The sequence below is a fragment of the Falco biarmicus genome, chromosome 4 (assembly GCF_023638135.1).
Source record: "Falco biarmicus isolate bFalBia1 chromosome 4, bFalBia1.pri, whole genome shotgun sequence".
NCBI classification, from domain to species: Eukaryota; Metazoa; Chordata; class Aves; order Falconiformes; family Falconidae; genus Falco; species Falco biarmicus.
Genome location: NC_079291.1, coordinates 8,013,868 through 8,040,495, shown reverse-complemented (window position 1 = coordinate 8,040,495; position 26,628 = coordinate 8,013,868). Strand labels below are relative to the sequence as shown.

At 40.1% G+C, this 26,628-nt stretch overlaps 1 protein-coding gene across 4 annotated transcripts in view; it reads right to left on the bottom strand.

Annotated features, from left to right (window-relative positions):
• Positions 1 to 3,641: 3,641 nt before the first annotated feature.
• The window catches only part of LOC130148834 (ubiquitin-conjugating enzyme E2 E2), a 217,841-nt gene continuing 194,854 nt past the window's right edge, over positions 3,642 to 26,628 (bottom strand). For all 4 annotated transcript variants that reach the window (XM_056337881.1, XM_056337879.1, XM_056337880.1 and 1 more), the window contains one exon: positions 3,642 to 4,412. In XM_056337881.1, coding sequence (XP_056193856.1) covers positions 4,315 to 4,412 — 98 coding nt within the window. In that variant the 3' untranslated portion in view covers positions 3,642 to 4,314. The remainder of the gene's footprint in view (positions 4,413 to 26,628) is intronic.

Here is a 26,628-nt window from a genome sequence, read left to right as displayed (position 1 = left end):
CACTGGGCCTGGGGAAAGGTGTCCAGCTTCAGAGACACAAGGAATTCCTGAGAATTGGAAAGGAGAAAAGGGACCCCAGGATAACGCTGGGGTTGCAGTAACTGGGAGTTGCTGCACTGTTTGAATCATTGCGTGGCATCTTCATACTCCAGCAAAGCTCCTCTGCTCTTCCTGCTGCAGTAGGCACTGCCTCGGGCACGGGGGAGCAGACTCTGGGCATGCACTTGGGGGACAAAAGGCTTGCTTTGTATGCTTGGGCAACTTCAGGAACAGCTATGTGAACTGGGATCAGTGTCTTGGGTGGTCTCTCAGCTGCGAGTAATGAATTGGTCAAGTAGAAGCAAGCAGGCAGAGAGAAGGAAAGGGTGAATGAGGAGGAGTAGTAAGTCACAGGGATCAATTCCGGAGACAGGACAGCCAACAAGAGGGAGAGGGAACGTTGGGCCAGGACATTAAAGGTTGAAAAGGCATTGGACAGGGGCCCAGTCTGGGGGTTTAGGGAGCCCGACACCTCTGGTGGTTTATACTTGCACAGTATCATTGCACAGGGTAGGGGGGAAGAAGGGCTGTGGAGTGCTGCTGCCGGTTGTTTGGGCATGGGATGTGACTGTGTACCCATCTGCAGCTCACAATATGAAAACCTGAAGAAAGATCTTTCAAGAGGAATCATTCCTGCCTTGTTGATGGCACAGCAGCTGGTTTTAATGGATTTTAACTGCTGCAATCAACCAAATGTGATTCACCCAATCACCCACAAGGCATGCAATCAAAAGTGTCATGGCCCTGCTCACTCCTGGAGGAGTTTGGAAATACAGAATGGTTTTGGGTACCTTAATTTAAGCTATGTTGTTCTGTAGCTTTCTGGAGAGGGAAATCAGCTGGTCTGTTGGACAAGGAGACATGGAGGCCACTTCAGTAATTTGGGAATGGGTACAGTTTGGAGAGTTCCCAGATTTCTGATTCATCTGAGCTGAACTCAAAGGGTGTAGGACAGTGACATTTAGCTATGGTTACTGGAAATTAAGTATTGTTTACTTGATATTGCACTTGAATTCAGAAAAGCCACAAGATTTCTTTAAAGAACAAAACAGCCTTAGCATTTGTGTGTCCCTGAGAAAATACTGAGACTTGCTGAAGTGATGGCCTTTATGTGCTGTTTTAGGACAAGGGTATGCTATTGAATGTTTTACTATGTGTGAGTCATTTGCATGATCTTCATACCTGGCTGCAGGAGGGCAGCATGTGGCCTTCACCATCTAGAAGAAGTTAGAAAGATGATTTGTCATAAAAGAGGAAGCAGGAATTGGCTGAATTTGCAGAGGATCTGAAGAGTGAAGGTGAGACAGAATAATGTGCAGTATTTTCTAGATGTAGGAAAAACAAAAGGAGAAAAAGAGACTATGCCAATATGTCATCATCCAGTGGGGCTCTGCTGGAAGACCGAATTCTGTTTGGGATGGCTCATTTTTCCTTGGCGACACAACAGGTTTCAAGTAATGCTTCACATTTCTCAGGTTTAGCAGATGAAGGAAAAGAATTACTTGGGAAGCAAATAAAGACAATTTGAAAATAGAGGAGTGTGTTGTGGGTGTGTTGTGTGGTGGTTTTATTAATTTTTTTTTTTATGGCCATACATGCAAACATTTAGCTCCTGAAAATGCCAGAAGACTCTGCATTTGCTTTAATCAACGTGGGTTGGTAGTGTCTGATTATTTCTTTGAGATCCCCATGTTTCTTAAGGCAGTAGTTTTGTATTATCTAAGACAAAGCAAGTGTTCAGCTTCACATAGAGGGCAACTTACCTGCAAATTCAAACTGCACAGCTTTTGATTGGTAGAAAAGGCAAGTGAGGGCTGATGAGCTGAGGACAGACATTTATTAAGAATTTCATGATTCCTCCTCCAAGGCATCTCAGCTGTCTTTCAGTTATGTTTTCATTAGAGGTACCATAGGCTCTTGTGTTTATAACTTCTTTATATTTTAGGAAAAAAAAAAAATAGTGGGAATTAAGAAGTTCTTTTTCAAGGAGGTTTAAAGTGTACCTGGGAAATTATTACAATATGTTCAGCTGAGTGTAAATAAAGGCTGCAGAGTGGCAGACACTTTAAAATAATTCATAAGAAATCTTACATTGCCCGTTGATTGCTGTCTCGGGGGACACAAGTCTCTTCTGGCAGGAATTTCTTCAGCAGATGGGATAAGAGAAGTAATGCAGTTACTGTACTGGGCAAGATGCAGTTGTTCTTTTTAATCCTTTTACGCCTTTGTTGTATTTTTAGAGCACAAAGGTTCCCTTCAGATGTGGAGGTACTTTGTGGCAAGTTGTATAGTGGAAGCAACTTCCTAGGGAAGCACATATAGCAGTTGTCCTGAGAAGGTGTTCTGGCTCGGAGAAGTCTGGTTTTTAGGTTTTGGTTTGTTTCTGAACTTTTATTGTTCTTTCATGTCTGTATTTAGGATCTGTTGGCCCCAAAATGTTGTATGGCTGGGCTTGTAAACAGTTGGCTTCTGCAGACACCAGAAGACTTTCTGTTTGCTTTAATCAAAAGAGACTGATTATTTCCTTGAGATCCCTGTGGTTCTTGGGGTGGTAGTTATATACCGCCTACAAAAAAGTCAGTGTTCGGCTTCTCTTCACGCAGAGGACAACTTGCCAGTAGATTCAAGCTGTATGATTGCAGTTTTTAGCAAATGGCTGAGAGGAAAAAAAAACCAAAAAACAAAAACCCCAAAACAAACAAACAAAAAACAGCCTGGAAATGCTGAGCAGCACGGTGGTTGGTGTAGAGACCCTAGGGTTTCACCTTGACTGCTTTAGTTTTCAGAATGGCTGGATTGAGTTGGAGTGTAATGGGATTGGGTCTCCCTGAATGTTTATACTGTCCCGGTTGTAATGTATCTTCTTTAAGATAAGATCCTCTTTAAACATAAGAGGCAAGGAGAGAGGGGAGAGGGCAGACAAGCACTGTATATAGCATCTGTAATGCTTAATTATATGAGACAGGGATTTTCCAATATGACTTGCAACACAAAGAACACTTAGATATCACCATCACAGTATGTATTTTCTAAATCGCAACACCCACACATTTCCTTAGCCAAGTAGAAGGTTTTTTCTATGGCTGCATATCTAAAATTAGCCCGAAGGTCAAATCTGAATAGAAATACCCTTGCCATTGAACGTGCTGGGAATGATTGGTGCAATGGGCTCAATTTTCCCATTGAAAACCTTCATTTATTTTTTAAAATAACAGTTGCTTTTACAATTAAAGAGCATGGAGAAAAGTAAAATGAGGCCTGCTGTATAAAATAATCATCAATATTCTGCTTTCACTGCAAGGCTATTTTTATAGCCAACTATTTTAAATGTAACAAGATGAATACAGTAAAGCCATAGTATGAAAGATGCAGCAAGAGGTTTCTGAATAGCTAGGCTGAGCACCGACATGTGAAAGAAAGGCTTTAAAATTTGGAAGATGTTTGTATATGAAAGATACGCAGAATGAAGAATTCTAAGAAATGCATTGTAGAGAAGAAATGAACAGTTTGGATCCAAAAATAGTTGCTTAACCTGCAGTTGTATTATGTGAGGACTATGCAGCCTATACTGCACAAACGCAAAAGCACCATCTTGCAAGAAGTGCATTTATCAGCCACAGTGTTTTATTGAGTGCTTTAATAATACAAGTGTACATCAACTGATCCACAGTCAAAAGTGGCAGGTCCCTAAGAAATTTACAAGCACTTTTTTTTTTTTTTAAGTAAATCAAAATACATATTAATTTGTTCAACGCAATAGCCTTTTGTGTGGGAAACAGAAGGCTAGTGATAAACACAGTCTTAGTAATGCACAGTGATTCTTGATTTTAAGCTTTTATACAAAACTTGTTCCCAGTAGCATGCACCCACTATTAAAGACTTCAGTACAAAAAAATAACCCTAAACACTACATTTAAGTAGAAACGAGATATAATTCTGAATTTGTTTATTTTCCCCAAAACCACATGAAAAAAAAAAACCAAAAAACCCACACATTAATACAAAGCTTTGTGACAAAGCTCTATACTATTACAGATCCAACATTCTTTGCACTGATAACCAAAATTCCCTGTCTACATTTGAGGGAAACAACTTTCAAGTTAACAGAACAAAAAACCCCGAAACAAATAAAAATAAAACAAAAAAAGAAAGTAAGGACAACCTTTTGTCACAAAATGGTTCAAAATTTAATAAAAAATAAGAATGAAGGGAAGGGCTATTGATGCACTTAGTGAATGTGCTTGCACAGGTCCAGCAAATTCCTAGAGTAGGTTCCTATGTGGCATATCGCTTGGTCCACTGTCTGGCCATTCTGTCGTGCTCTGCTCTGTTAGTCATATACTGAGTGGCAATACTTCCAACCAGGGGGTCAGCTGAAAAGGAAACACAAACCATGAAACACTCATCAGCCTTGGAAGGATGAAAAAGCTATTCTTCGATCCACATTCATCCAGTTCTCTTAGGTTGAACCGTAACATACTAGTCCCACGTTGAGAGTACACATGCATACATGAAGAAAGGAAGAAGAAGATGGGGAGGAGTTGGCTGACAATTAGCTATGTATTTCTGGTACACATATAACTAAAACCATTTTCTAAAATTTTGCCTCAAAACCAGATGTTCCAATAATTCTATTTTGAGCTAGAAGTCACTTTCAGGTGATGAGAATAAACACGCTACATCATTTATCCTTGCTGTTAGACTCCCACAAATATCCACAAACTGTCACTTAAAAACAGGATGGCTCTAATTCTATCTTCAGGTTCATTTTTTTTCTTTTTTTTTTTTAGTACTTCTAGTTTTAAAGCATAAAGATAAGGAATTAGGGCAATAACTTCTATTTTCAAAGCGACAAAAATGAATTCCAAACTTTGGGAATTGGTATTTAGTTTACGGTATCTTTCTGAGCGTTTATATGGCAGATGCTGCATGATTTGGTCTGGATCTACAAATTACTTCACAAATAATTAATCAAACTTCACCAATAATTAATCAAAACCAATCAGACCTCTAAGAAAAGCAAACGGGGACAAGATTTCCCCAGAAGCGACTGTATGTAATAAACACTTTTCTCTTTCAGACATTTTTTTCTTCTCAATTTAAAGCAGACAAAACTGTATAGATATTATCCCTTTTTTGGAGGAACCCATACTCTTGGTATTTCTGCTGCAACAATGAGTTCCTTGAGACTGTACCATGCAAGGTCAGAAGCACTGATACCATGTTTTTTCCTGACTTAGGACAGATGAATGTGACTTCTTCTGAAAGCCAGTTAATAATCAGCTTTGTAGTTGACTGAAGATGGTGCCATTGAACAATATGAATCTTGGCTTCCCTAGTACAGACGTAATCTGAGTGTAGTGTTTACATTATGAAACCACTGAAATGCCTGTGACTAGATGTCAGACCTTCTGCAAAGCAGTGTATATCTGGGCTTTTTTTTTTTTTTTTGTGTGTGGCTGATAAGAGTTTATGACAGGAGAAACACGTTGGTTTAGCCAAAAAAATCAATTGATTGGTTTACTGCCAACTTTACTGAATATTAGTGAATAACATCTAATGAAAAAATCTTTTCCTTTGAATGTATACCCTGTGCTTTCAGGAAAAGCCCATGATTTGAATCTTAAGTTTGCACCTTCTAAATTAGTAAGGCAAGTTATCACTGTGACTGCAGTGTACGAAGTCCCTGCAGTCTCGGTCCTGCAAACACTTCCTGCATATGCTTACCTTTAAGATCTTAATATATCCAGGGGAGGTCACAGAGGCCTGGACTTTGCTATTTTTACATGCATGAGTGTCAAAGAAGCATATCTGATCTAAGATCTATTTCAAAAGCCTTAGACTAGAAAGTGCATCACCTTTAACTCCTCTGCCAAAGAGAAGGACTATATAGGGAATTACCAGGAGGATTTTGTTATGTGCAAATAGGAGGCTAACGGCCTACGGGTATTTAAGGAGCACAAATTTGTTTGTGGCTGCAATGAGGTTTGAGAAGCCCTGCAGGGTAAATGGGGAACTTGGGCAATGGGAAAGGGCAACATTTCTCTTGGCAAAAAAATTAGGGAGTAGCCACAGGGAAACCTTGTCATAGTGCAGCGGTAGTTCGGAGATGAGCCTGACAGCGATGCTGTGGATTCCCCCCCGCCCCCTTGGATGTGACAGCACTGTGCGAAGAGCACTTTCACAGACCCGTGGAGAAATGGAGAGTAAGGGTTGAACTTGAAAGGAATCCTTGGAGAAAAGTTCGATGAATGTTCTGGTTTTCATGCTGTTGTGGAAGGTGGGGTTTGGCCTCTGAGGCATCTGGCTGTGATGGGTTGCAAGAACATCATGGCATTATCATCTGGAATGTGGCAAGTTCTTAATGAGGTTTAGTGCATATTTAAAGTGCTGCTGCTAAGACATTTATAAACCCATATATGAGTCAGTGAAAAGTGATGTGCTGTAGTAAAGGTTTACTGAGTTCAAATCTGAAAGTCTTTTATGTGTGGGATGAATGTTTCTGTGAAAGTGTCTTGCACATTGAGAGCTGTAAATCAATTTCTTTGATACACTGAAAACGTACTGAGGTTTGTACTATTATCCCCAGTCCTAGATGATACGTTACAATGTTTGGTTTCCTATTGTGGGTTTCCACCTGTATCTCCTTTCTGGAGCAAGGAAGTATTTCAGGAAATATTTCAGCAACATACATCTTTGGAAGGATTTGGAAGGTACAGGCTCTTCCTTTCACCTCCTCCCAGCATGGGAGGGTGTCTACTTTCTTTAGAGGTGAGGGAATCAATGAGAGGCATTCTTGATAAGGAACTGGGCTGTTTATTTATCCATATGTTCAAGCCTTAGTCTTTGCAGTGTTTTGTTTGGCAGTTGGGGGAAAAGTGGAGGTGATGCAAGATGTCTGAAGTCTACATAGCTTTCATTGTAGGTGTGTAAATTCCCACTGAGAGAGTAACCTGTGAATCAGATATCATCTTGAGTCCTTCCCTCAGGTCAGTGCCTCTCTCCATCAGTGTCTGCCTGCGTGAAGCAGGACTGCTGAAGCAAAGAGAGGTCCTTGCCTGCTGTAGCATGAGCAGGACCAGCTGCACCCACAGCCAGCTGCTAAGCGGGTACTACTAAAAGATGCTCTCCGTAACAACAGTAGTAACATTGTTCATCGCAATTTGGCTATACATTTCATTGGTTATAAGGACATTGAGTAAAAGAACAAACCCACAGTTTGGCAAAGCCACCTGCTCATTTGAGACCTCAAACTGAAGGAATAGAAAAATAGCTACCGCGAGGGAGGCCCAGCTATTTCATGTCCCTGTCAGGGGGCCTGGAGGTGTGCTGTCATTATACGTAGCTATTTATGAGGACTTTAAAAAGGACTCTTCAACAGGTCTTTGAAGAGCTGGCTTATTTTAGCAGTTCCTGTAAAGCCATAAAACCATCAGGAGGCACAACTGCTTTGTTTGGGAAGTCAGGACAGCTGGTGAGGAGGGAAATTGAACTTCAGGTCAGAGCCACCCAACCAGTGGCACACCGGCCGATTAGATGCAGCACACTGCATTTGTGCCAGAGGATATAAGGACGGCACGTGAACTCCAGAAATGCCAACGGTCTTTTTTTGTACCTGCATGGGCAGCTTCGAGCCCAAGCCATATTGTCCCTGGGGGAGAAGGAAGCTGGCCCGCAGACCCAAGGAAAAAAGTCTCAATGCTAATGAGTCACGAATCACCATGGCTATGCAGTTCATGGGGCTAGGGCATACAATTGAGATTACAATATAAATTGAAGCACCTTAATTAAAACAATTAAAAGATTTAATTCCCAGCATGTACAAGCCTTAGTTATAGTGTCCAAGTCCTACAAAATACCAAGTATGAGGAAGAAACAGTGGTTCCCATTGACCTCCTAAGCTAAGTAGCACGTGGCTGAGCACCACCTGGTTCTCAGCTGGGCTGCACAGTCTAAGGAGTATTGTGAAATCTCCATTAGTAGGGCCAAATATGTATTTATAAAACAAACTGCTGCATAAACTACCTAATTAAGAGATTAAAAGGAATAGTGGATCTCAAAATTCATAATGGTACTTTTCCCATCTTTCCAATTCCTCACTACCATAAAACCGTTTCTTATTTTCCATTTGTATATATCTGTGGTTTTATGTTAGAAATGTTGATGTTAGAAATTTGCTTCCATAAATAGTAAACTGCTCTAGATTTTTGGTTTTTTCTTCTTTTTTTTTAGAAGTAGTGGGATTCTTCAGTGATTCAGGGTTCATTTTAGAAATTTACTCCAAATGGGAATGTGTTCAAATGACAACAAAACCAAAGGATTGGAATATAAAGCTATGCCAGAGATGTGTTATCAGAACAACCTAATGAAAGAAATGAAAATAAACCCACAATCAACCAATAACAATAACAACAAAACTACACAACTCCTGGCCTGGCAGAAGGAACATACATTGGGACTTCTCAGGCCACCAGACGCATGGTGCCAGGCTTGAGAGCTGGGGTGGCACCACCTGCGCCAGCTCCTTCCCCGCCGTGCGGGCAGCCCACCAGCCCTCGGGGTGCCGGTGGCTAGAGAAGGTGGGATGAGGCAGGGCGATGGCGTGTGGCACCCTGCAGCACCGAAACCCAGGAGCAGCATTGCAGGTGGTGCTGGCTGCGATAGCCACACGTGGGAAGCGAGGGGAGTCGGGCCACGGCGCATGCTGTCAGCTCCCCAGAGAAGCTGCTGCAGCTCCGTGGATCTGGAAATCTTTAAGGTCTCATAATTTACTGTTCCTTCTAGATCCTTACGCTCACACCTAGAAATCTGCCCTAGGATGTCTCTGTAACTTTTAGCTTGTTTAAAGAAAGACTTTTATCCGATACTTTGATTAGTTCCGTGCAAAACTGGAACATGCCAGGAGTTACAGCATAAATTTCATGTCAAAGGACAGTGCAAAAGTAATGAAAATGCATTAAAAAAATACCAAATTAAACAAGCATGGATGGAAGCTAAGGTTCAGCGATGTAGCTTAAGTGGAAAATGTCTATCAGAAGAACAAATGTATGAAGAAAAGCTTCTGGATGATTTATAGGAAGACTGCAGCTGCTAAATACCCCCTCACCTCACCATATGTAATCCTCATGTTGTATCAGAATTCATGAAATGACCCTGTATTTAAATGCAGTTTTGAAAGCTGGGTGAGCTGGAGCTTGTCCCTGGCTTAAAAAGGTTGGATGCGCTGCTCTACAATGCCTTGTCATCTTTTGCAGCCACTTAATAAGAGTGTATAAGGAAGAACATTTGTCTCTCATGTCTGTTGTAAGGCTAATCAAATTTACAGCCCCGTTCTAGGGAGTTAATGCTATTGGGGATTTGGATGAGCTGAGGTTTGGTCATTACGAAATTTCAGCTGTGTTTAATGCTAGTTATACTGCTTTATCATTCAGAAGACAGACTATAATTCTTCTTTAAAACTACTTTTCCCCCAAATAAATGAAAATATATTGCTATACTGTATTTTTCTCTGCTTGTATTTTTACAGCTATTTCTATGTCGGCAAATAGCAATTTCAAGGCAGAATTCATCTCCTGGGCTTTTCAATGCTCTTTTAAAAATACCGCAAACATACTCTAGTGAAATAAAAAATGGAGATGGTGTGCTTAACAGCTTGATTTCAATGTGCCTTCTTCATCAGCCACATGATACGCAATGAAATTCCAATTAGTAGTGCCAACATGGTTAAAGAGACACACATTTAGACCTAAATGTACATTATGGGTGTTTGTATGCATTATATATATATTTTATGAGCATTTATAAAGTAGAATTATATTTCTATTGCAGTATTTTACAGTTTTAATAGAGAACAGCTGATGGAGTCTGTTATACCATTGCAAGTGCGTTCTCAGAAAGATTGCTGGAGCATCTTAAAAACTAAAAAAAACCCCACAGCCCTATACGAATCTCAGTTACTTCAGCCAAATATTTACAATGTTGTTTTTTTTTTTTTTTGGTCCAGGTTTAGATTCAGCTCTGTATCAGGGGGAATTTGGAAGAGTTGGCTGCCAGCTGAAGAAGCAGAATTAAACTGGAAGAATTTCCAAAGGTTAGATGCAACTTGAAAGGTCTTACTCTGTCTCCTGAGCTATGACCAACTCCTTTCTTATAGCTGTGAGAGGCATCCTGTACTGAAATATCAGTTAGCAAAAATTAAATTTGCTTCCTTTTCTTTGGACAGGTTGTGTGAAATGTAGAAGAAAGCAAACAAGTAATTTTTTAGTTATTTGAGCTTCAGTTACACATTTGGAAGAGTTTTTGGTTTCTGGAATACTAGTTATTTCTTTCAGGGATGCCTCTCTTTCCAAATATTCTACTGTATTTCTTTTTCAGTTAAAAATGGGGAGTGCTTGGGGATTTGAGCTTTTTGTTTTTAGGAAAAGTCCAGGTGCTCTGTATGTTGTCTGTAGGATAGCTGCCTTGGAGTCATCTTTATACAGCAACACAGGCAGGATTTGTTACCCCAGATTTAAACATCCCCAAACTAAAAGTTCATATTTTCAGTAACTACATTTTGTTTAGTGATTTCCATGCAAATAGCCATGCAGGACAGAATATATGCCTATATTGGCTGGCAGTGAAAGCCAAGTTTTCTGAATCTAGTTTTTGTGGTTTTTAATACTGTACCAACCTTTAAGAAATAGGTCCCAAAAAGCAAACTAAAAAAAAAATCAGACTGGCAAAAAAGCAGAAACTGATAATTCACTGAACTGCCAGTTTTCCTAACAGCAAATGCTGACAGCTTGATGCACACCAAAACCATCTTTAAACTTAATCTAAGAAAAGTATTTAATATCTAATTATATTTTCTTATGTTATTTCCAGCGGCATCCGGGCTAGTGTTATAAGAAGACCAGTCAGACAACTGCAGACAAAAGTGGCGTGAGACGTGCTATACCAAGTATGTCATAGAACGATATAATACTCTGAGAGGATGGGATTAAGAGAAGATTAATTGTTTGTGAGTAATTTTATTTATAGTGTCACTTTGCCTCAGGAAGTTCCCATAGTTAGCCACATGTCACCTGTTTTAAACTTAATGAGCTTCTAGAAGACTAAGTCTTGAGGTGGAAAATGAGGTATGGTATGTGAAATGCATTATAGTACCTTCAGTGATCTTACAGCAGCAGTGTTTCTCTCTTTTGCTATCATTAATAATAATGCACTGACTAAATAATTCTTTGGAGGCAGACAGGTGAAGTGGCACACTGAATTACTCCACTGACCTTCCACCTTTGAAAAGAGTGCTCAAAATCAGGGCGCAAGTGAAAACGAGTGCAGTGCAGCACTAATCCCTGTTTGTGCAGCAATAAAACTAGCCTCACGGCTGGGAGTCTGATCAACACATGCGTACGGACTGGAACAACAGAGTGATTCAAGTCAGAACAAAGGGCAGTAGCAGGGCTCTGAATTGCTTTACACACCCTACAAGCTGAACTACAATTTATTTCTTACTTTCATAAAATCACAGTTCCGACTATCCATATAGAATGCATTTAACCATCTACCAGGCTCTTTGACAACTGTACAGAAGAATGATAAAGTGATCAATAAACACTGTATAGAAAAAGGAAAACAAATAAAATGAACTGCTTCAGTAAAGAAAAAGCAATAATGAGAGGAGTAAGGGAAAGACTCTAGAAAGGTCTAATGTCTACTAGGAAAAAAGTAAAGCTAATATTAATTTTAGCAATTATAGTTTACAGAAGAAATAATATGATATGGAGTGTAATGAAGACTGCTTCTCCTTTCAGGAATAGTTTTGCAGATCTGCTTGGTCAGATCTCAACACTCAACAGAAAAATTCTAATATATATAAGGCTACGTCAGTGTGCTAAAGCCTCAAAATATGTCTGCTGAAATTGCCTTAGAGCTCATGTACCTCACCAGGCTGGCTGCTATGGGTGACAGGGTTTTGACAAAGCAGACAACCTACAGGCTACCTATACGCTGTAGCTTAGAGACTGTGTAACTTTAAAGCCTAGGTTTGCCAGAAGTTTTTGCCCTTACATAGGAAAGCTGACCTAGTGGTCACTGTGCTAACGTCGGGCTAACTGAGCCTTAATGTTTTGCGTGAGGCTTCCTATGAAGTTGTGTTCACCACTACACCCCATAGTCCTGGTCATTCAGTCATCCACTCCTCGGCTACCACTCTAGCTATACACCTAAAGTCTTTTTCCTAGGAAAAATCTGAGCAGGTGCAGGAGGAGAAAGGGAGAGTGATCTAAAGCATGGAAGACCCTGAGTTTTTGTTCCGTTGTACTGCCAAGGTGTAGCCAGGGTGCATGTCTGGGCAGGTAAACATGGAAGTGATCATGTCACACTGCTTGCAAGAGACGAAACTCCAGAGTGCTTCTTGGTCTTCATAGTCTGCAAATAGTCATGATGCCTCCAAGAAAGTTAAGTCGTCTTACAGTGGTGCCTTGGTTTCCCATCAGTAAAACTGGACTAATGCTTCTCCACTGAGAATATTTTGAGAACAGATATGCTAAAAATTGTGAGGTATTTGGATATTGTGGGAAATGTGGCTGTATAGATGTATATCATAATGAGACTGATATCCATGACATGACTGTAAATTTTGAGCTCTGCAGAATTATCAGAAACACATTTGACTTCTGTTAGTTCATACAGCTATTAGCTACAGATTGAAGCTACACAAATATTAAGGCATGTGTGGCTTGATGCAGTGTCCAAACTCTTATCTGGAGAAAAATGTTACCTAATTTCAAAAATAAAAGAGCTCTGCAAATCTAGTTTAGAAAACATCCATTTACTAAAACACCCACTTTGGGTACAGGGAAGGGGAAATTCATTCGTGTCTCTAGACTTGCATTTGATTGCTGTCAGGCTACCTACCACAGATCTGTGTGAAATATGAGGCTGCCTAAGAAAAAGATGTTTCAGAAATAAGGAGTATTATCTGGCCCAATTTTATTAACGTGTCTCTTAAAGGAAAGCGTTGGCAGTGATTCATCTCTGTATATTGCCAAGGGAAATCATTCTTGCTTAGAGAGTAAGGTTTTTTTTTTTTCTTCAGATTTTAGCAGGATTTCTATAAACTTCACTGGTTGACTGGGAGTTAGCTAAGGCAATCATGGATCAACAAGGCACTGTGTACTGATCTTGAAGAGTTGTCTTTAATTAAGGAAGAACATGCACCTATTAGAAGTGCCAGCATGCTGGAACAATTGAAGTCCTGAAATAACACACTTCACACTGATGCTTGGATGCATCTCAAAATTGAAAGCACAGATACATTAGCAATGTATCTGTTCGTAATAATGAACTCGATTGAGAAACATTGTTATTAGAGAAAACTTAAAAAATAAAAAGGTTTTAGTAAATAAGAACTTGATATGAAAGAGATTACATGGCATGTGGCTTGAAAAAATTTGCAGCAAAAGTTACAGCAATATCTGTTTACCTTGTGGAAGATGACTGTGAGTGGATAATAAGGAAATTGCAGCGCTTGCATCTCAAAAGTGCTGTCACGCAACCAAAATGCTAAGATAAATAATGTAACTGGCACGTATCCATAGGGTCATAACTCTGTTTTCAGAAAAACAGTGTGGATTTTTTTTTTTTGTCTGAAGATTTACTAAGGGAGGGATAGCTATTCTATAGGAATTCCAGTGTGTTCAGTATTTCTTTCATTTAAAGAAAAAAGAACCTTTTTTTTTTTTTCCTGGATTTGTCTCTTAGCACTTCCCACTAATCACTATCTCCAGGCAAAGGAGTGATCTATGGGTCTTATACACCCCGAACGAACAGTTTAATCCCAAAGCAACTGGATGCAAAGGCTTTCCCTGTGACCATGCTCTGTGCAGCGTTAGGCATCCTGTAATCACATGTACTGAAGGTAGATTACTCTGCAGGAAAACCAGGAGGTCTGATAGGATCCACTTACTATGTGGATTCTTGGGAGATATGGAAGGGAGGAAGCATTACTGCACAGCCTGGCCTTTGGTGGCATTTAGACACTGAGAGGAACACAAGTCCTGATGGCATCTTCACTTTTAGGAGAAGGGTTTCAATGTGAGCAATACCAAAATCTTCAACTTAAACACATCAGGATCATTTTAGGTCAGATGCAGAAGTCCTTTGAATCCTGCTCTCGAATCTATCCCTTTGTTCCTTCATTGCAATTAATCCTTGGAGTAACTACAAAAGCCCGCATATGTTATGAATGCTGCTTATTTTGGGTTAAAATGATTTTCTCCTTCTTGTCCTATTAAATCTTGTTATTGATTTGATGCATTTAAATCCAAAACGGTTATTAGGAATGCCATACAGAATGTCAGAAGAATACAAGAGGCTTCATTTACAAAATGAGAGGCTGGTGAAGAATTTTATCCCTACTAGAGGCCAACAGGACCCTTTTTCATAGGCCAGAGCCTGAAATCCCTTGGTGAGTTGAACATCCCTTGGAACAGGAATAGGAAATGAGGTGTGCCTTGCTGTTACCCCGTGATAACTGAAAAAATGGTCCAGCCTCTCCATTCCCTCGCTATAGCTCCCTTTCTCCCAGAGGAAGACTTGAAGGAAGTCATAGGCCGCATCTGTCTCAGAGGTGTCTAGGTTTCTATCTGCATCAAGAGGCAGTGGAAGGAACATGCCTGGAAACTAATTTGTTTGGGATTTTTGTTGCTACGGCCCGGATGCTCCCTTTGATGGGGCTGGCTTCTTGGGGCTTTTCTGGACTGCAGACACGGGTTGTTTGAGCCTGGGTGTGTGATCGCATGCTGGGGCTGTGCCTCACGTTACCATCTGCATCTGTGGCCCATACTATTCTGGAGGAGGCATCCCAAAATGTTACTGCACTATAAATGTTGGAAATAGGTGCCATCTCAGCAGAGTATAGGACAGGGACCTCTGAAGTCAGTCTCACTGCTAATGTGTACACCTGACAGGTCTCTGTCCATCCAGAGTGGTGAAGTCTGACCCCTCGAGTGCTGTGGAATTTGCAGCGGTACTGCCCTACCAAAAGAGGCACCCAAGGAAGATGCTCGTGCCAGCACACAGTGGCTCCAGAAAGTATGAAAACCAGAGCGCCATCCTGCCCTGGGGATGGCACAGGCCAGTTGCGGCAATGTTTCTGGAGGCTGATGGCTGAGGTGACACGGGATAGCATATGAAGGGAGCAGGGCGGTGCAAGCTCTGGCCGTAACTGACAGATCAGCAGGTGAGTGAGAAAATAACCTCATTTTAGTAACCAAATGGACTATCCACCTCTAAATTAACTTTGGGACATAAATATAATTAGGCTTAATTATAAACAGGTTCTAATAGGACTAGAAGGAAAAACAGGTTACACAAAAAAAAAATTAGCATTCATCATGTAGGCAGGTTTAGTTCCTAGATTAGATGCAATGAAGTTACATGGCAACACTGAACAAAGATTGAATTTATGGTACTTAAAGCAATAATTTCGTATTTAGTAACAGGTAAAATAACTTTATTTGGAAACCCTATCTTTCCTGTGTGAGGGGTCACGTTGACTCCATTGTCGTGCCTGACACTTTGCCAAATGATTTCAGGCATTGGCATAAAAAGTCCTAAGATTGAGCTGTAGAAAAAAGCTATATAAGGTAGAGATGAAAAAGACATGGAAGATCATGAAGGCATTCTTTCTGCTAGTATAATATTGTGTCTTATAGTAAATTCTACTTTCGTGCCGCTTTATCTAGTTGGTATTATAAAGACCTGAGCGATGAGGATTCCAGCTCTTGAGAGTTTTCTGAAATCTAATTCATCTTAAAGTTGCAAATGCTCCACTCTATAGAAGGGCCTTTTTCTAAGCCTTGTACAGATGGAAAATTCTACAAACAATTTACTAATCAGAGCTCTATTTCTGTATCCCATATGAATGTGAAATCTTACAGTACAGCCCATCCTTAAATTTGGGACAATTACACCATACATTTTGCTATTTAAGTAACTGTCTGCTACTCCAATTAATGCACCTGAATTTAATTTGCTGTGAAAATAGGGATTCTGAAACACACACTGCATATAATTTGTTTTATTTGTTGCCTTTGATAGATCTGCAAAACTGTAAAAAACAAACAACCGTTTCCTCCTCCCTGCTGAATAATGTAGAAAATTAGCCATGCAAAATAAGAGACATGTCTTGCAGTAGTGTAAATCATCTCTGAAGGTAGAATCTGAACGACTCAGGAATACTAATTTCTGAAATCTTACTCAAGAAAGTGAGAGACTAAACGATTTAATAGCTAACATACTTATATCCAGGACTATGCTTTTCAGGACCGACTTGACATTCTTTCTGTGAATCTGTTAGAGAGCCAAATGTAGCAGGCTTCTTTTCAGGCGCTTAAAGAATGTGGAGCAGTGTGATTTCTACAGCAAAACAAGAATAATTGTATTTTAAGAACAGGAAGAAGCAGCCTTAAAAATAGTTGTGCTAATCGGTGTCCTGAAGGTGGTTCACAGGCAGTTAGAAACATATGGCAAGAAACTTGAAAATCTGTCCTTGCCTTTATGTTAAAAAAGGTACACAGGAAAAAAACAAACAAACCAACCAACAACCAAACCCAAACCTGGAACCCAAAATCTCACTTAGTAAAATGGAACAAAGTCTAAATGAAAACTATGGAGTACAAAAATTCATCGGGACTTACGCCAGTTTATTCCAGCTGAGATTTGAGCTATTTGTACTTACTGGGAATAATGAATACTATATTCAATCATTACGAGTTTAGAGAATTGAGTGTAGGAATACAGGCAAAATGTGATATCTGAATTTATTGATTTCCTAGTTTTCATTAGTTTCTCCTCAAATATATACAATTCTATTAGTGAGAAAATATATCCAGTAGAATTGGCTAAGCTCAGAAGTATCTACTTCATTCAAAAGATTCCAATGTAATTAAGGACATGTCTGTGTTGGCTAGACAACACCTGCATGAAACAAAGAAAATACATGTAATGATTGTAAATGACTGGAGAGTATTTTGAAAGTAAAATGCAGTTTACTTTGTATCTTGGAATTCATTCAAATTAAGCCAGGATTCTGTATTTTATGTACGAAAAATAACTAATAGCTTTATTTAAATATTTCACATTGTTAAACATTTAACATTGATGACTTATCTTGGTCTTGGTTCACACAAAGATTTATTACATATATGCACTAAATTACCTGTCCTCTGTCTGAGGTAATGGGCACAGGAAACCTCCACTGGTACTTTTAAATTACACATGTTTATTGGAAGGAAAATGAATTGTAACCTTTTATATTTGTAGCATCCATCACTCACACGTTTTCCCAACTACTTTTGATTTAATGATGGTTAAGGTAAAGCTCATAGAAACCCTGTGTTTCTTGAGCAGAAAACCCTGTATGTATTTTTATCATATAGCTTTTATAAGCTTCGTATAAAAAAAAAAGTCAGGTGTATTTTTTTCATTCATTTTTTGGTAAGACTCTTTTCTCTTACAAGTGCCAATTACATCCCTTTACATTTATTTCTTGACAGAGATGAACAAAGCCTCTTCACTGATTTGGATTTTAGTCAATCTGATTTAATCAGATGCCATTCAATAAAATGATGGTTGGGTATTATTATGTCCAAAGTTCAATTTTTCTCACCTTGCCTTAAATAAAAACAAAATAGGAGTAGAAACCTTATTGAAAGGGACAAGAAATCATTAGTAGCACGGTCAAAACTTTTCATTCAGGAAATGGTTGAAATCTAAGCTTATTTTTTCTAGGAAAAAAAGGCAAAATAAGATATGACAGGTAATTTTGCAAAGAAGATTATAAAAAACAAGTGGTCTTGCTTATCTTTTCCATAGTAAGAAAAGAACACAAACAAAACACCGGCATGTTTAGCAAAAGTTAAAAGGAAGTATATGCTTCATACATCAAATAGTTGAACGCATTCAGGAATGTAGTGTAGGAATCACTAGAACTAATTTAGGGAAATTAAAAAAGAATTAGAAAACACAGTAGTCACAGCACCACATAAGTTACGATTGCAAAGGCTATTACTGCTCATGCTTCAGCACATAATCTGATCGTTAGCTGTGGTTTGGAGGGAATTTCCTCTCCAGTATATTACCCTATGACTGAAGTGCTTTGAGGGAATTTTACACTTTTTACTGAACCACTGAGCAACGAACAGTTTCAGGCAACATACCTGGCTGAACCAAGTAGTACTGGTTTTCTCCTAGAGAATGACTATACTTCTCGTGATTATTCTTTGTAGAGTTACAGGTATACCAGCCAAGAAAGGAATAGGGTAAGTGTGTGTGTGACTGGTAACTGGAGCTACAGCTGACGACTGCTTTATGCCTTGGATACCACAAAAGCCAGATTGCACATTTTATTTTTAAAAAGTAATCTCTACCGTTCACTTTCTATCATTTATATATTATATAAACCCACCAATTTTCTTATGTATATAGCTCCAGACGCTTTTCAGAGAGAAAATTATTTAAACAGGCTGTAGACTTCTGAAACTATAATGGAGGGTTTAAAACTAAGTATTTCTAAACAACACTACTTCTATAGTTGTGTTAATCTTTTTAACGATGTCTTGTGAGCTTTGAATAGCCTAAATCTAAACACATGAAAAGCCTCTGTGCCCATGAACAACGCTCTTATGCCCATAAGGTGTTGTCAATGTGCAACTGAAAAGAGCAAAGATTTAGGCCAACATAAATACTAACCCTGATCCAAGCCTCCTCCCCCTGCACATATAATTCCAAGACATATTTTCCTGAGAACTACTAAAGGGATGACAGTTCACAAATGTTTTTCCTGCTGTTGTAATAATCCCCACAGTCATGGGTTCATACTGAGGGGACTTGGTCAACTGATAAGAACAAAATCTTGTAACAGTTTCATCAGCTCTTTATGGCAAGGCAAATTAATTCTCTTTCAATGCTTATCTAAGTGTAATTTTCATAACGTGCTGCTGCATTGCTTGCATTTACATATGTTTAATTTTGTGTTTATAGATCACATCCACAGAGTTTGAGACATATAGGTGTATGTGTCTGCAAATATTTAAAGACCAGATGTATAGAAAGTCTCTTCCTGGCAGTGCAGACAGGCTCCTAGTAAGACTTTGGATGCCTAAATCCCACAGGAGGTACAGAAAACCCTGCTGGCTGGCTGGCGGCTTCTTTAGGTGCCTAAATGCCTTTAACATCTTGGTACTGCGTGTCCAGCTCAGAATATGAGAAACTGTAAGTGATTCAAACTATAGAATAGCAATTATCATTGTATACTACAGTATAGATAGTGTAGTACAGTATCTTTTAAAAGGAATAGAAACAGAATCCGCTGATAACTATCAAGAATTTGTAAACAGCAGCTCGAGAATATATGATACAATGAGTCCAAATGTGTATATATTGCTTCAATAAATATATAGCAGGTTCTGCAGAACAGGCAGCAGGACATACAGTATTTAAAGATAAACAGGTACTTTCTGGCAAAAAGAACTTTGTTGCAATTGATGGGATCATTTTGCTCATGTGAATGAAGTTGATGGTGACAGGTTTTTCCCCAGGCAATTCTACCTTTGACGTTGTCGTTCTGTACTCACTGAGAGCAGAACAAAACCCATCAATTTTATGCTGCATTTTCCTTTCGTGCTCCTTTAGGACAAATTATTACGATAGTTTTCAAGTAAAACACCCATCCACTCTGCTCCCAGTCCAGCAGCGCCAAGATAGCAGAGCAACCACACATTAAATTTTGTTTTTGCTAAGCAAAAGCCTCCGGAGTGAGCTCGTTTCATTTGGAGACAACCCAAGGCAGAGATTTCAAAAGGGCCAGAAAGGTTTTGTTGCAACTTAGAACAAACCAAAAAACATTACTACATGAATTGACTCTTTGCTACTCTAACTTTTGTTTACCATCTCTCACTTGTTGCCGTGCTTGGGTGGCACAGCACAGAGTATTTTCCTGCTCCAGATACAAAGACAGCATTTTCCATTGTGCTGAAACAGCCCAGAAACCTGCCCGTTTCCTCACAGAGCACCGTACACAAACTCTGAAGAAAAGGGAAAAACAGCTCCAAGCTAAAGAATATCAATAATCTCAGACAACAGAGCAATTTCATTGTTTACATGACCCTCTGCTGCTTACAAAAAGGATATATGGCAAAACGAGATTTTTTTGTTGTATGTCTGATAGCACTGTGATGTGACGTTGCACCTGGTAGCCTGTGGGTGCCAGGGAAGAATCAGAGTAGCAGAGGTTAGCCAGCCTCATAAAATTGGACAAATTAAATACCATTTTGCCATCTTCTAAGCATTTCAGTAATTTTCCAGAATATTCATCACGTTTGACAAATCTACTCAAATATGTTCTGGGTTATTAGAGAAGGAGTACTTAAGATTTTCCTGTCTTCTATATGTCTTGAGAAAAAGGCTCTAAAAGGAAACAAAATTTCATTACAAACCAGAACAGAATGTTATTTGGGCACAGGAACGACTAGGAGTCCTTTACAATAAGCTGAACAAAGCTGTTGAGCTCCTAAATGGGAAGGAAAAAATCAGATTGGATTCTGAAGCAAAGTACCTGATAATAGCAAAATGTGCAGATTATGGCTTTAGGGAAAAAAATTACAAGAATGAGGAAAACGAGAAGTGGCTCATCCCTTGAACTTGCTGTCATCTAGAGTTTCTAAATTCACTTCACAACTGGGGGTGAGGGGAAAAGAAGGAATGATAATTGGGAAGTCTAAAAAATTGCAGAAGGAACATCTGACGTGAGCTGACGCTGACAGAAAGCAGCCTCTGCTATGGAGGAGCACCAGATGAGGAGAAACATCAGACATGCTTCCTGTTAGATTGAGATGTATAGAAGAACAGAGAGAAAAAACGATACATGCAGTCTGCTGAGTAGCGAGGGGCACGGACCTGTTCTTCATTACCCAGGGCTGGGTAGCTATTTTAAAGTTTGAACATGGAAGCCAAACAGCAGAGCTGTGACCACGAGTCAGCCAAATCCTCACTTGGAGCCAAATGCTCCAGCGTGGAACAGATTTTATTTTTACAGCTATGTTACATTTTCCTTTATAAAGCTGCCTTAGATTTATTTTTAGACTTTTTTTTTTTTTTTTTTTTTGACAGGCTAGTGCTTTCAAATCCCTCAGTAATTCTGAAAATAGATCTTTTTTATTGATACAGTGGACATCCATTAGTGTACTAAAATGCATACTGGTATGGCTGGAGCGTACTGGCTGAAAAAAACCAGAGCTATTCCTGTGGAACCTAACGTGTGGACACATGCTCGCTTTGTAAGTGGCTGTGGCAAGTTGGATGTTAATGCCACTGTACAAGAGACAGTCGGCCCAAAGCAGGCTCAGCAGAACGGAGCGTGTCAATGTGCATCAAGTCAAAGGCTGGTAGCCTCACTCCAAATCCCACTGGGAGCTGGGTTTTCCTGAGAATGTTCAAGTGAACCTGCTTCCCTTTGCCTGGAGAGTGCAAAGACAATTCCATGGGCGATGCAGAGGGCAGGGGCTCCTGGCAGGGCAGCAAGGGACTTCCTTAACTGGCTTACCTAGATTTACCTGTCAATACTTTATGCAGATTGGCAGAGATTAAGGAACTGCTACAAACAAGCATTTGGATGAAGCTTAAATTTCCCAAATACCAACAGAAATTTAAAATGTGAAGTGCTCAAAACTTTCTAAATACAAGATCTATCCACGTTGCACTTGCACCTGTACCCTGGGGCCTCCTGCTAGGCATACAGGTATGCACCTTGGCCGGAGCGATTCCAACAGCGAGCTTTGGGGAAGGCTGCTGAAGGCAAACCTGCTGAGGGATGGGGCAGTGGCACTGCAGCAGGACACCAGCTTCCCGCTGAAAATGTATACTGCTGGCTTAAAGGGAAATGGGCTGAGAACTTGAGGCAGTATGCTAATCCAATTCTTCCCCTTGCATGTTGTCTAATCTCCCCACCTACTTGTGTTTGCAAAGGTCCTGGAAACAGACAGCAGCAATTCTAGCAGCTTTGTAGCAGGGCAAATACCGTTCAGGCTTTTAGGGCTTTTATGCTTATGTTGAAAAGTCACTCTCCAAAGTGCTGTTTCAGATCCCATTGAGGATCGAAGATATGCATTAAATTACACAACCGAATCCTTTTCTGCAAAGGATGACAGAACTGGGATTTTATACCCTCAGCAGCAAGAATACAGAACCTTGCAAACCTTTAGGAAAATAACAAGTAAAAAGGAAAAAAAAAAAGAAAAAGAATACCATAATAACAGAATCCCATCTCTAAAGTTTCCTACATACCAGCACCCTCATGCAGGTGCAGCTAAAGGTGTTAATATTTTTTTGGCAGAAAATTTAAGCAAACCTAAATCATGCCAAACCACATGGATAACCTGAAATTGCAATAGAAAAACAATAGTATGTTATCCTAAATTGCCAGTTATACCTACTCTGTGATGAAAACAAAGAAGTTTCTGGGGAAGATAAAGGCGAAACATAAGGATGGCTCATAAAGAAAGCTTGAAAGCAGTCTTGTGTCCCTTAGTGAGACAAGTAAAGCTCCCCATAATCTTAGGATCTTGTTTGACTTTGTTTAGAAAAATGTAAGTCATTAAAATGCACAGCCATGTGACTTAACGTGGGTTAACAAAGTATGAAACTGTCCAGTAAATTCATGATTCATGGCAGTACTTGTAAAACCAGCACATATACTTCTAACCAATGCACATTATATTTGAAAACCACAATATGTGTTGCAAAGTTTTTTAACATAAGCAGTCTACTTTTCAGATGTGCTGAGCAACTGCAACTCTATAAAAATTTATGGGGCTTACATCAAAGTAATGTAGTATCTGTCCAACTCATTTACTCTTATGAGTACATCTACTGTGAGGACATGTACGCTTCAATCTCAAACTACACTGACAGCAAACTTTAAATGTAACACTGAACAAACTGTCTCACACTTTCTGGTGGGTTTGAAGGATAACAAGAGACAAGCAGCTTTTCACTGCTAGTATAATATGTCCCTGAAGTATCTGAGAGCAGAGTCAGACCAACTAACCTGGCTGCTGCTGACCCAGGTGAAGTGGGTACTGCTGGCAGTTGTTTGTGCATTTTCTTTTCCAGAGGTTAATGCCCTTTTTGAGCAAAAGATTTTGCTTTCTTTCTGTCTCTCTTCCTTTTCCTTCCCGCCCCTTTCCTTTTCCTTTTCCTTTCTCAGTCATTTCACTAAATTGGGTTAGAAAGCAGACAATCAGTGAAAATGACAGGGCTAAGAAAGAAATAACTTTTGGCAGGGCTGCCAGTGAGATAGGGACATCCAACGGGAAGCAGTAAATATTTCCACCCAGATGACGGTGAGGATGAGGGGGTTAGTCTGTCTAGCTGTGTGCCTCATGCCCTGATGAACTCAGGTGAGTCAGGCACGTTCAGGAAAGATGACTGCAGCATGATGCGGGGGCATGATGCGGGGGCATGAGAGGGCTGCGACGTTGAGCAGGGGGAAGGAAAGACTCTGTTACAGAAGGAGGCGAATAGACATAGGTCTGGTTAGCGTGCAGCAAATGAAGACCAGGAAGAAAGAGGATGGTTCTTCATTAATACATCGGGGATGAAAAACAGGGAAGGGGCCATTTAAGCTACAGGATAAGAGTTGCTTAAAAACAAGAGGGTGTAAAATTCCTGTGAGTCAGTTCAGGCTAGAAATCAGGCAGAGGTTTCTGAAGAGCAAAGCAAGTGAGGCTCTGTGGAGCCCCTCAGCAGTTACTTCGGTTACAGCTGCCAGCCAAGTGTTCAGCCTAACTGGGCACATTTGTGGGAAAGCAATGCTGTGACTGCTCCCCACCCCCGGCTGCTCCTCTTACCCTCTCTCTGCACCACTGTGCACACCCCCATCACAGGAGCTGGCAGCCAGGCATGGCCTGCCACACAGGGAAGAGGGCCAGGAACAGCGCCGCAGCATTCGGTTTGGGAATGTCCATTGAGGGATAAAATCCCCACTGACTGTAGAACTTGTGTGTTGGAAAAACGTTAAGGAGCTAGAGGCAGATGACACCAAAAGGAAAGAGGCTGGTGCAGCAGGCTTTGTCCTGATGTCCTAATCAAGGCTTAGCTATGTGTTATTCAGCAGATGCGATTCGATGTGAGACCGTTCAGACATCGGGGATAATCAGGCCAGCCAAGTTCGGACTTTGAACGTGTGAAAAAGGAGGCCACGAGAAGAAAAAAGTTGCAGAACAGTCTTGTCAGCATTTCAAACTATTTTTCTGAAGCATTTGCAAATGAGAATTTTCCTGGGGCTCAAGAACCCTTGGCAGGGCTGGGGTGGCAATGACCAACAGAGAACAGTAAGCATTTTAACCAAGCTCAGCATCACCAGCTCGCTAAATATAAAAATAGTTTATTTGGTTTCGTACTTCAAGCTGAGTAAAAATACAAAACCTCAGGGGCCATCCACACTTGAAAGTTCCCTTGGATTAAGGCAGTGTGGGAATTTACATCCCCTGGGCTCTGCTTGAATGCTTAAAGCACAGTTGACTTTCACTCTAAGTCAGTCAGTTCTTTGCGAGTTGACTGAACCCATTTTCAAAGAGGGGAGTGTCCACACATGGAGTTACTCTGAAATAACGATCTACCACATAGGCAAGCCCTAGCAGCTAGCACTGGTAGTAAATATTTTCAGCGCTCAAACACAAAGCCTGTGAGCGCTTCCTCACATACTTGGTTCCATGCAGATGAATGTATCTATCAGGTTTCGTAGGGTTGCTCATGCACATGGCAAAATATTTACAGGATTGGGGCGCTGCTTTGCAAAAAGCTATGCACGCTGTGCCCCAGAGTACCACCTTCAAGAAAAATATAAATCCCCAGACTGACTGCTAGTGTATCCCATCATCTCTCCCGTCTCTCTGATACCATTCCAGTTGGCTCTCTCACACTCTCAGATAATTCACACATGTTCACTCATACACAAACCCTATGGCACTCCTTCCCCCCACGAAAAAAGTCAGCCAGCTGTTACAAAATTCAGACATTTCATTAACACAGTTTACTGGCTGATACTGCCAAGCAAAACTGTGACAATTAATAATAATCAGGACTGAAGGGTCTGAGACAGCTTATGAGTAAAGGATTGTATTAGTTGTTTAAAAAGGACAAACTCGCTCCTGCCTGGAGTGATAGGGAACAAAGGGTGGTGATGTATAACTGGGGAGGAAAGAGACTCTCCCCGTGGCTTTTGTAGATTAATGTGTGAATGACAGGAGCGGCAGGAGCAAATACCTCTTTTCATTTGCTCAGCCTGCTGGAGAAGAATAGCAGCGCTTGCCAATGAAGCTGCAGCTGTGTTCCAGCTCCGTTTAATCACTGTGTATGACTGAGGGTTAATTAGCCGCCATTCTTACTGCTATTTGTTGTTCTAATGAAGATTTGCATAAATGTAAGACTAGGGGGTAACTGATACTTGATTCTTCCCTTCAGAGAGGCTGGGGGTGGAAAACTCACCCATCCCAAGTGTTTATGTTTGTGGGAGATTCAGTGTTGCCTTTCCATTTGACCTGATCTGCTTCTGGCTGATGAATGGTGAACAAAGAGTTCAAAGTTGCTTATCAAATCAAGACCCCTGTTGGGTTTCTGCCTTTAGAAAGGGGCAGACTAGTTAGACGAAGAGAGGACCGAGGGATTAGAAAATTACTCCCAGCTGACAGACAGGAAGATACATATATGCATGTTTCTGTATCTATATATGCGTACATATAAAAGTGATATATTTCAGTGATACCTAACTCAGTGTAATATACCAGTGATGTATCTCTCAATCTATCTATCTATCTATCTACTTACCTACCTATCCATCCATCCATCCTGTTCAATCTGGATGGCAAAGAACTAATCACTTGGTAATGACAAAATGTTGTTAAAAAAATAATGGGACAGGCAGTACAACCAGTACAAACTGTAGCATATTAGGCAATATGCTGAAAAGTATGAATTTGTAAGTTTTTGCGAGCCTTCTGTTGTACATCACTAACATTCAAAGTTCACGTTTCAATAAAAAAAATTATCATCAAAACAGGCAGTCTCGAAGAAGGCAAAAATGACTTGGTGCTTCACAGCTACCTGCCATCAGTGCTTCATGAGAGGGGAATTCACAATACAAACTAAGAAATTGCATTCATTCCTCAAAAAATCATAGGAAAATTTTACCACGAAGCAGTAACAAAACCCAAAACTGCTTTGTAATTAAAGAAAAAATTTGAAAATGAAACATCATAAAATTGTTGTATTTAATATGGTCAGGACAATGCTTATGGCTGCGAACTGAAAGAAACTAAAAGGAAGAATGACTTCCCGTCTTTAGTGTGTTCACTTGTTGCATATGATGATACAGTATAGGTAACTGTTTTCAGTGTTCCTCTTACACACTTGGTCTGCTAAAACTGTTGTTTGACAATATCTGTAAAATAGTCTAAGGGGAAGAAAAAAGACTGAGAGGAAAGAGGTATTAAATTTCTAAATTTCAAATCACTACTGGAAAGAAGCCAGCTTTCAGGTTGACTG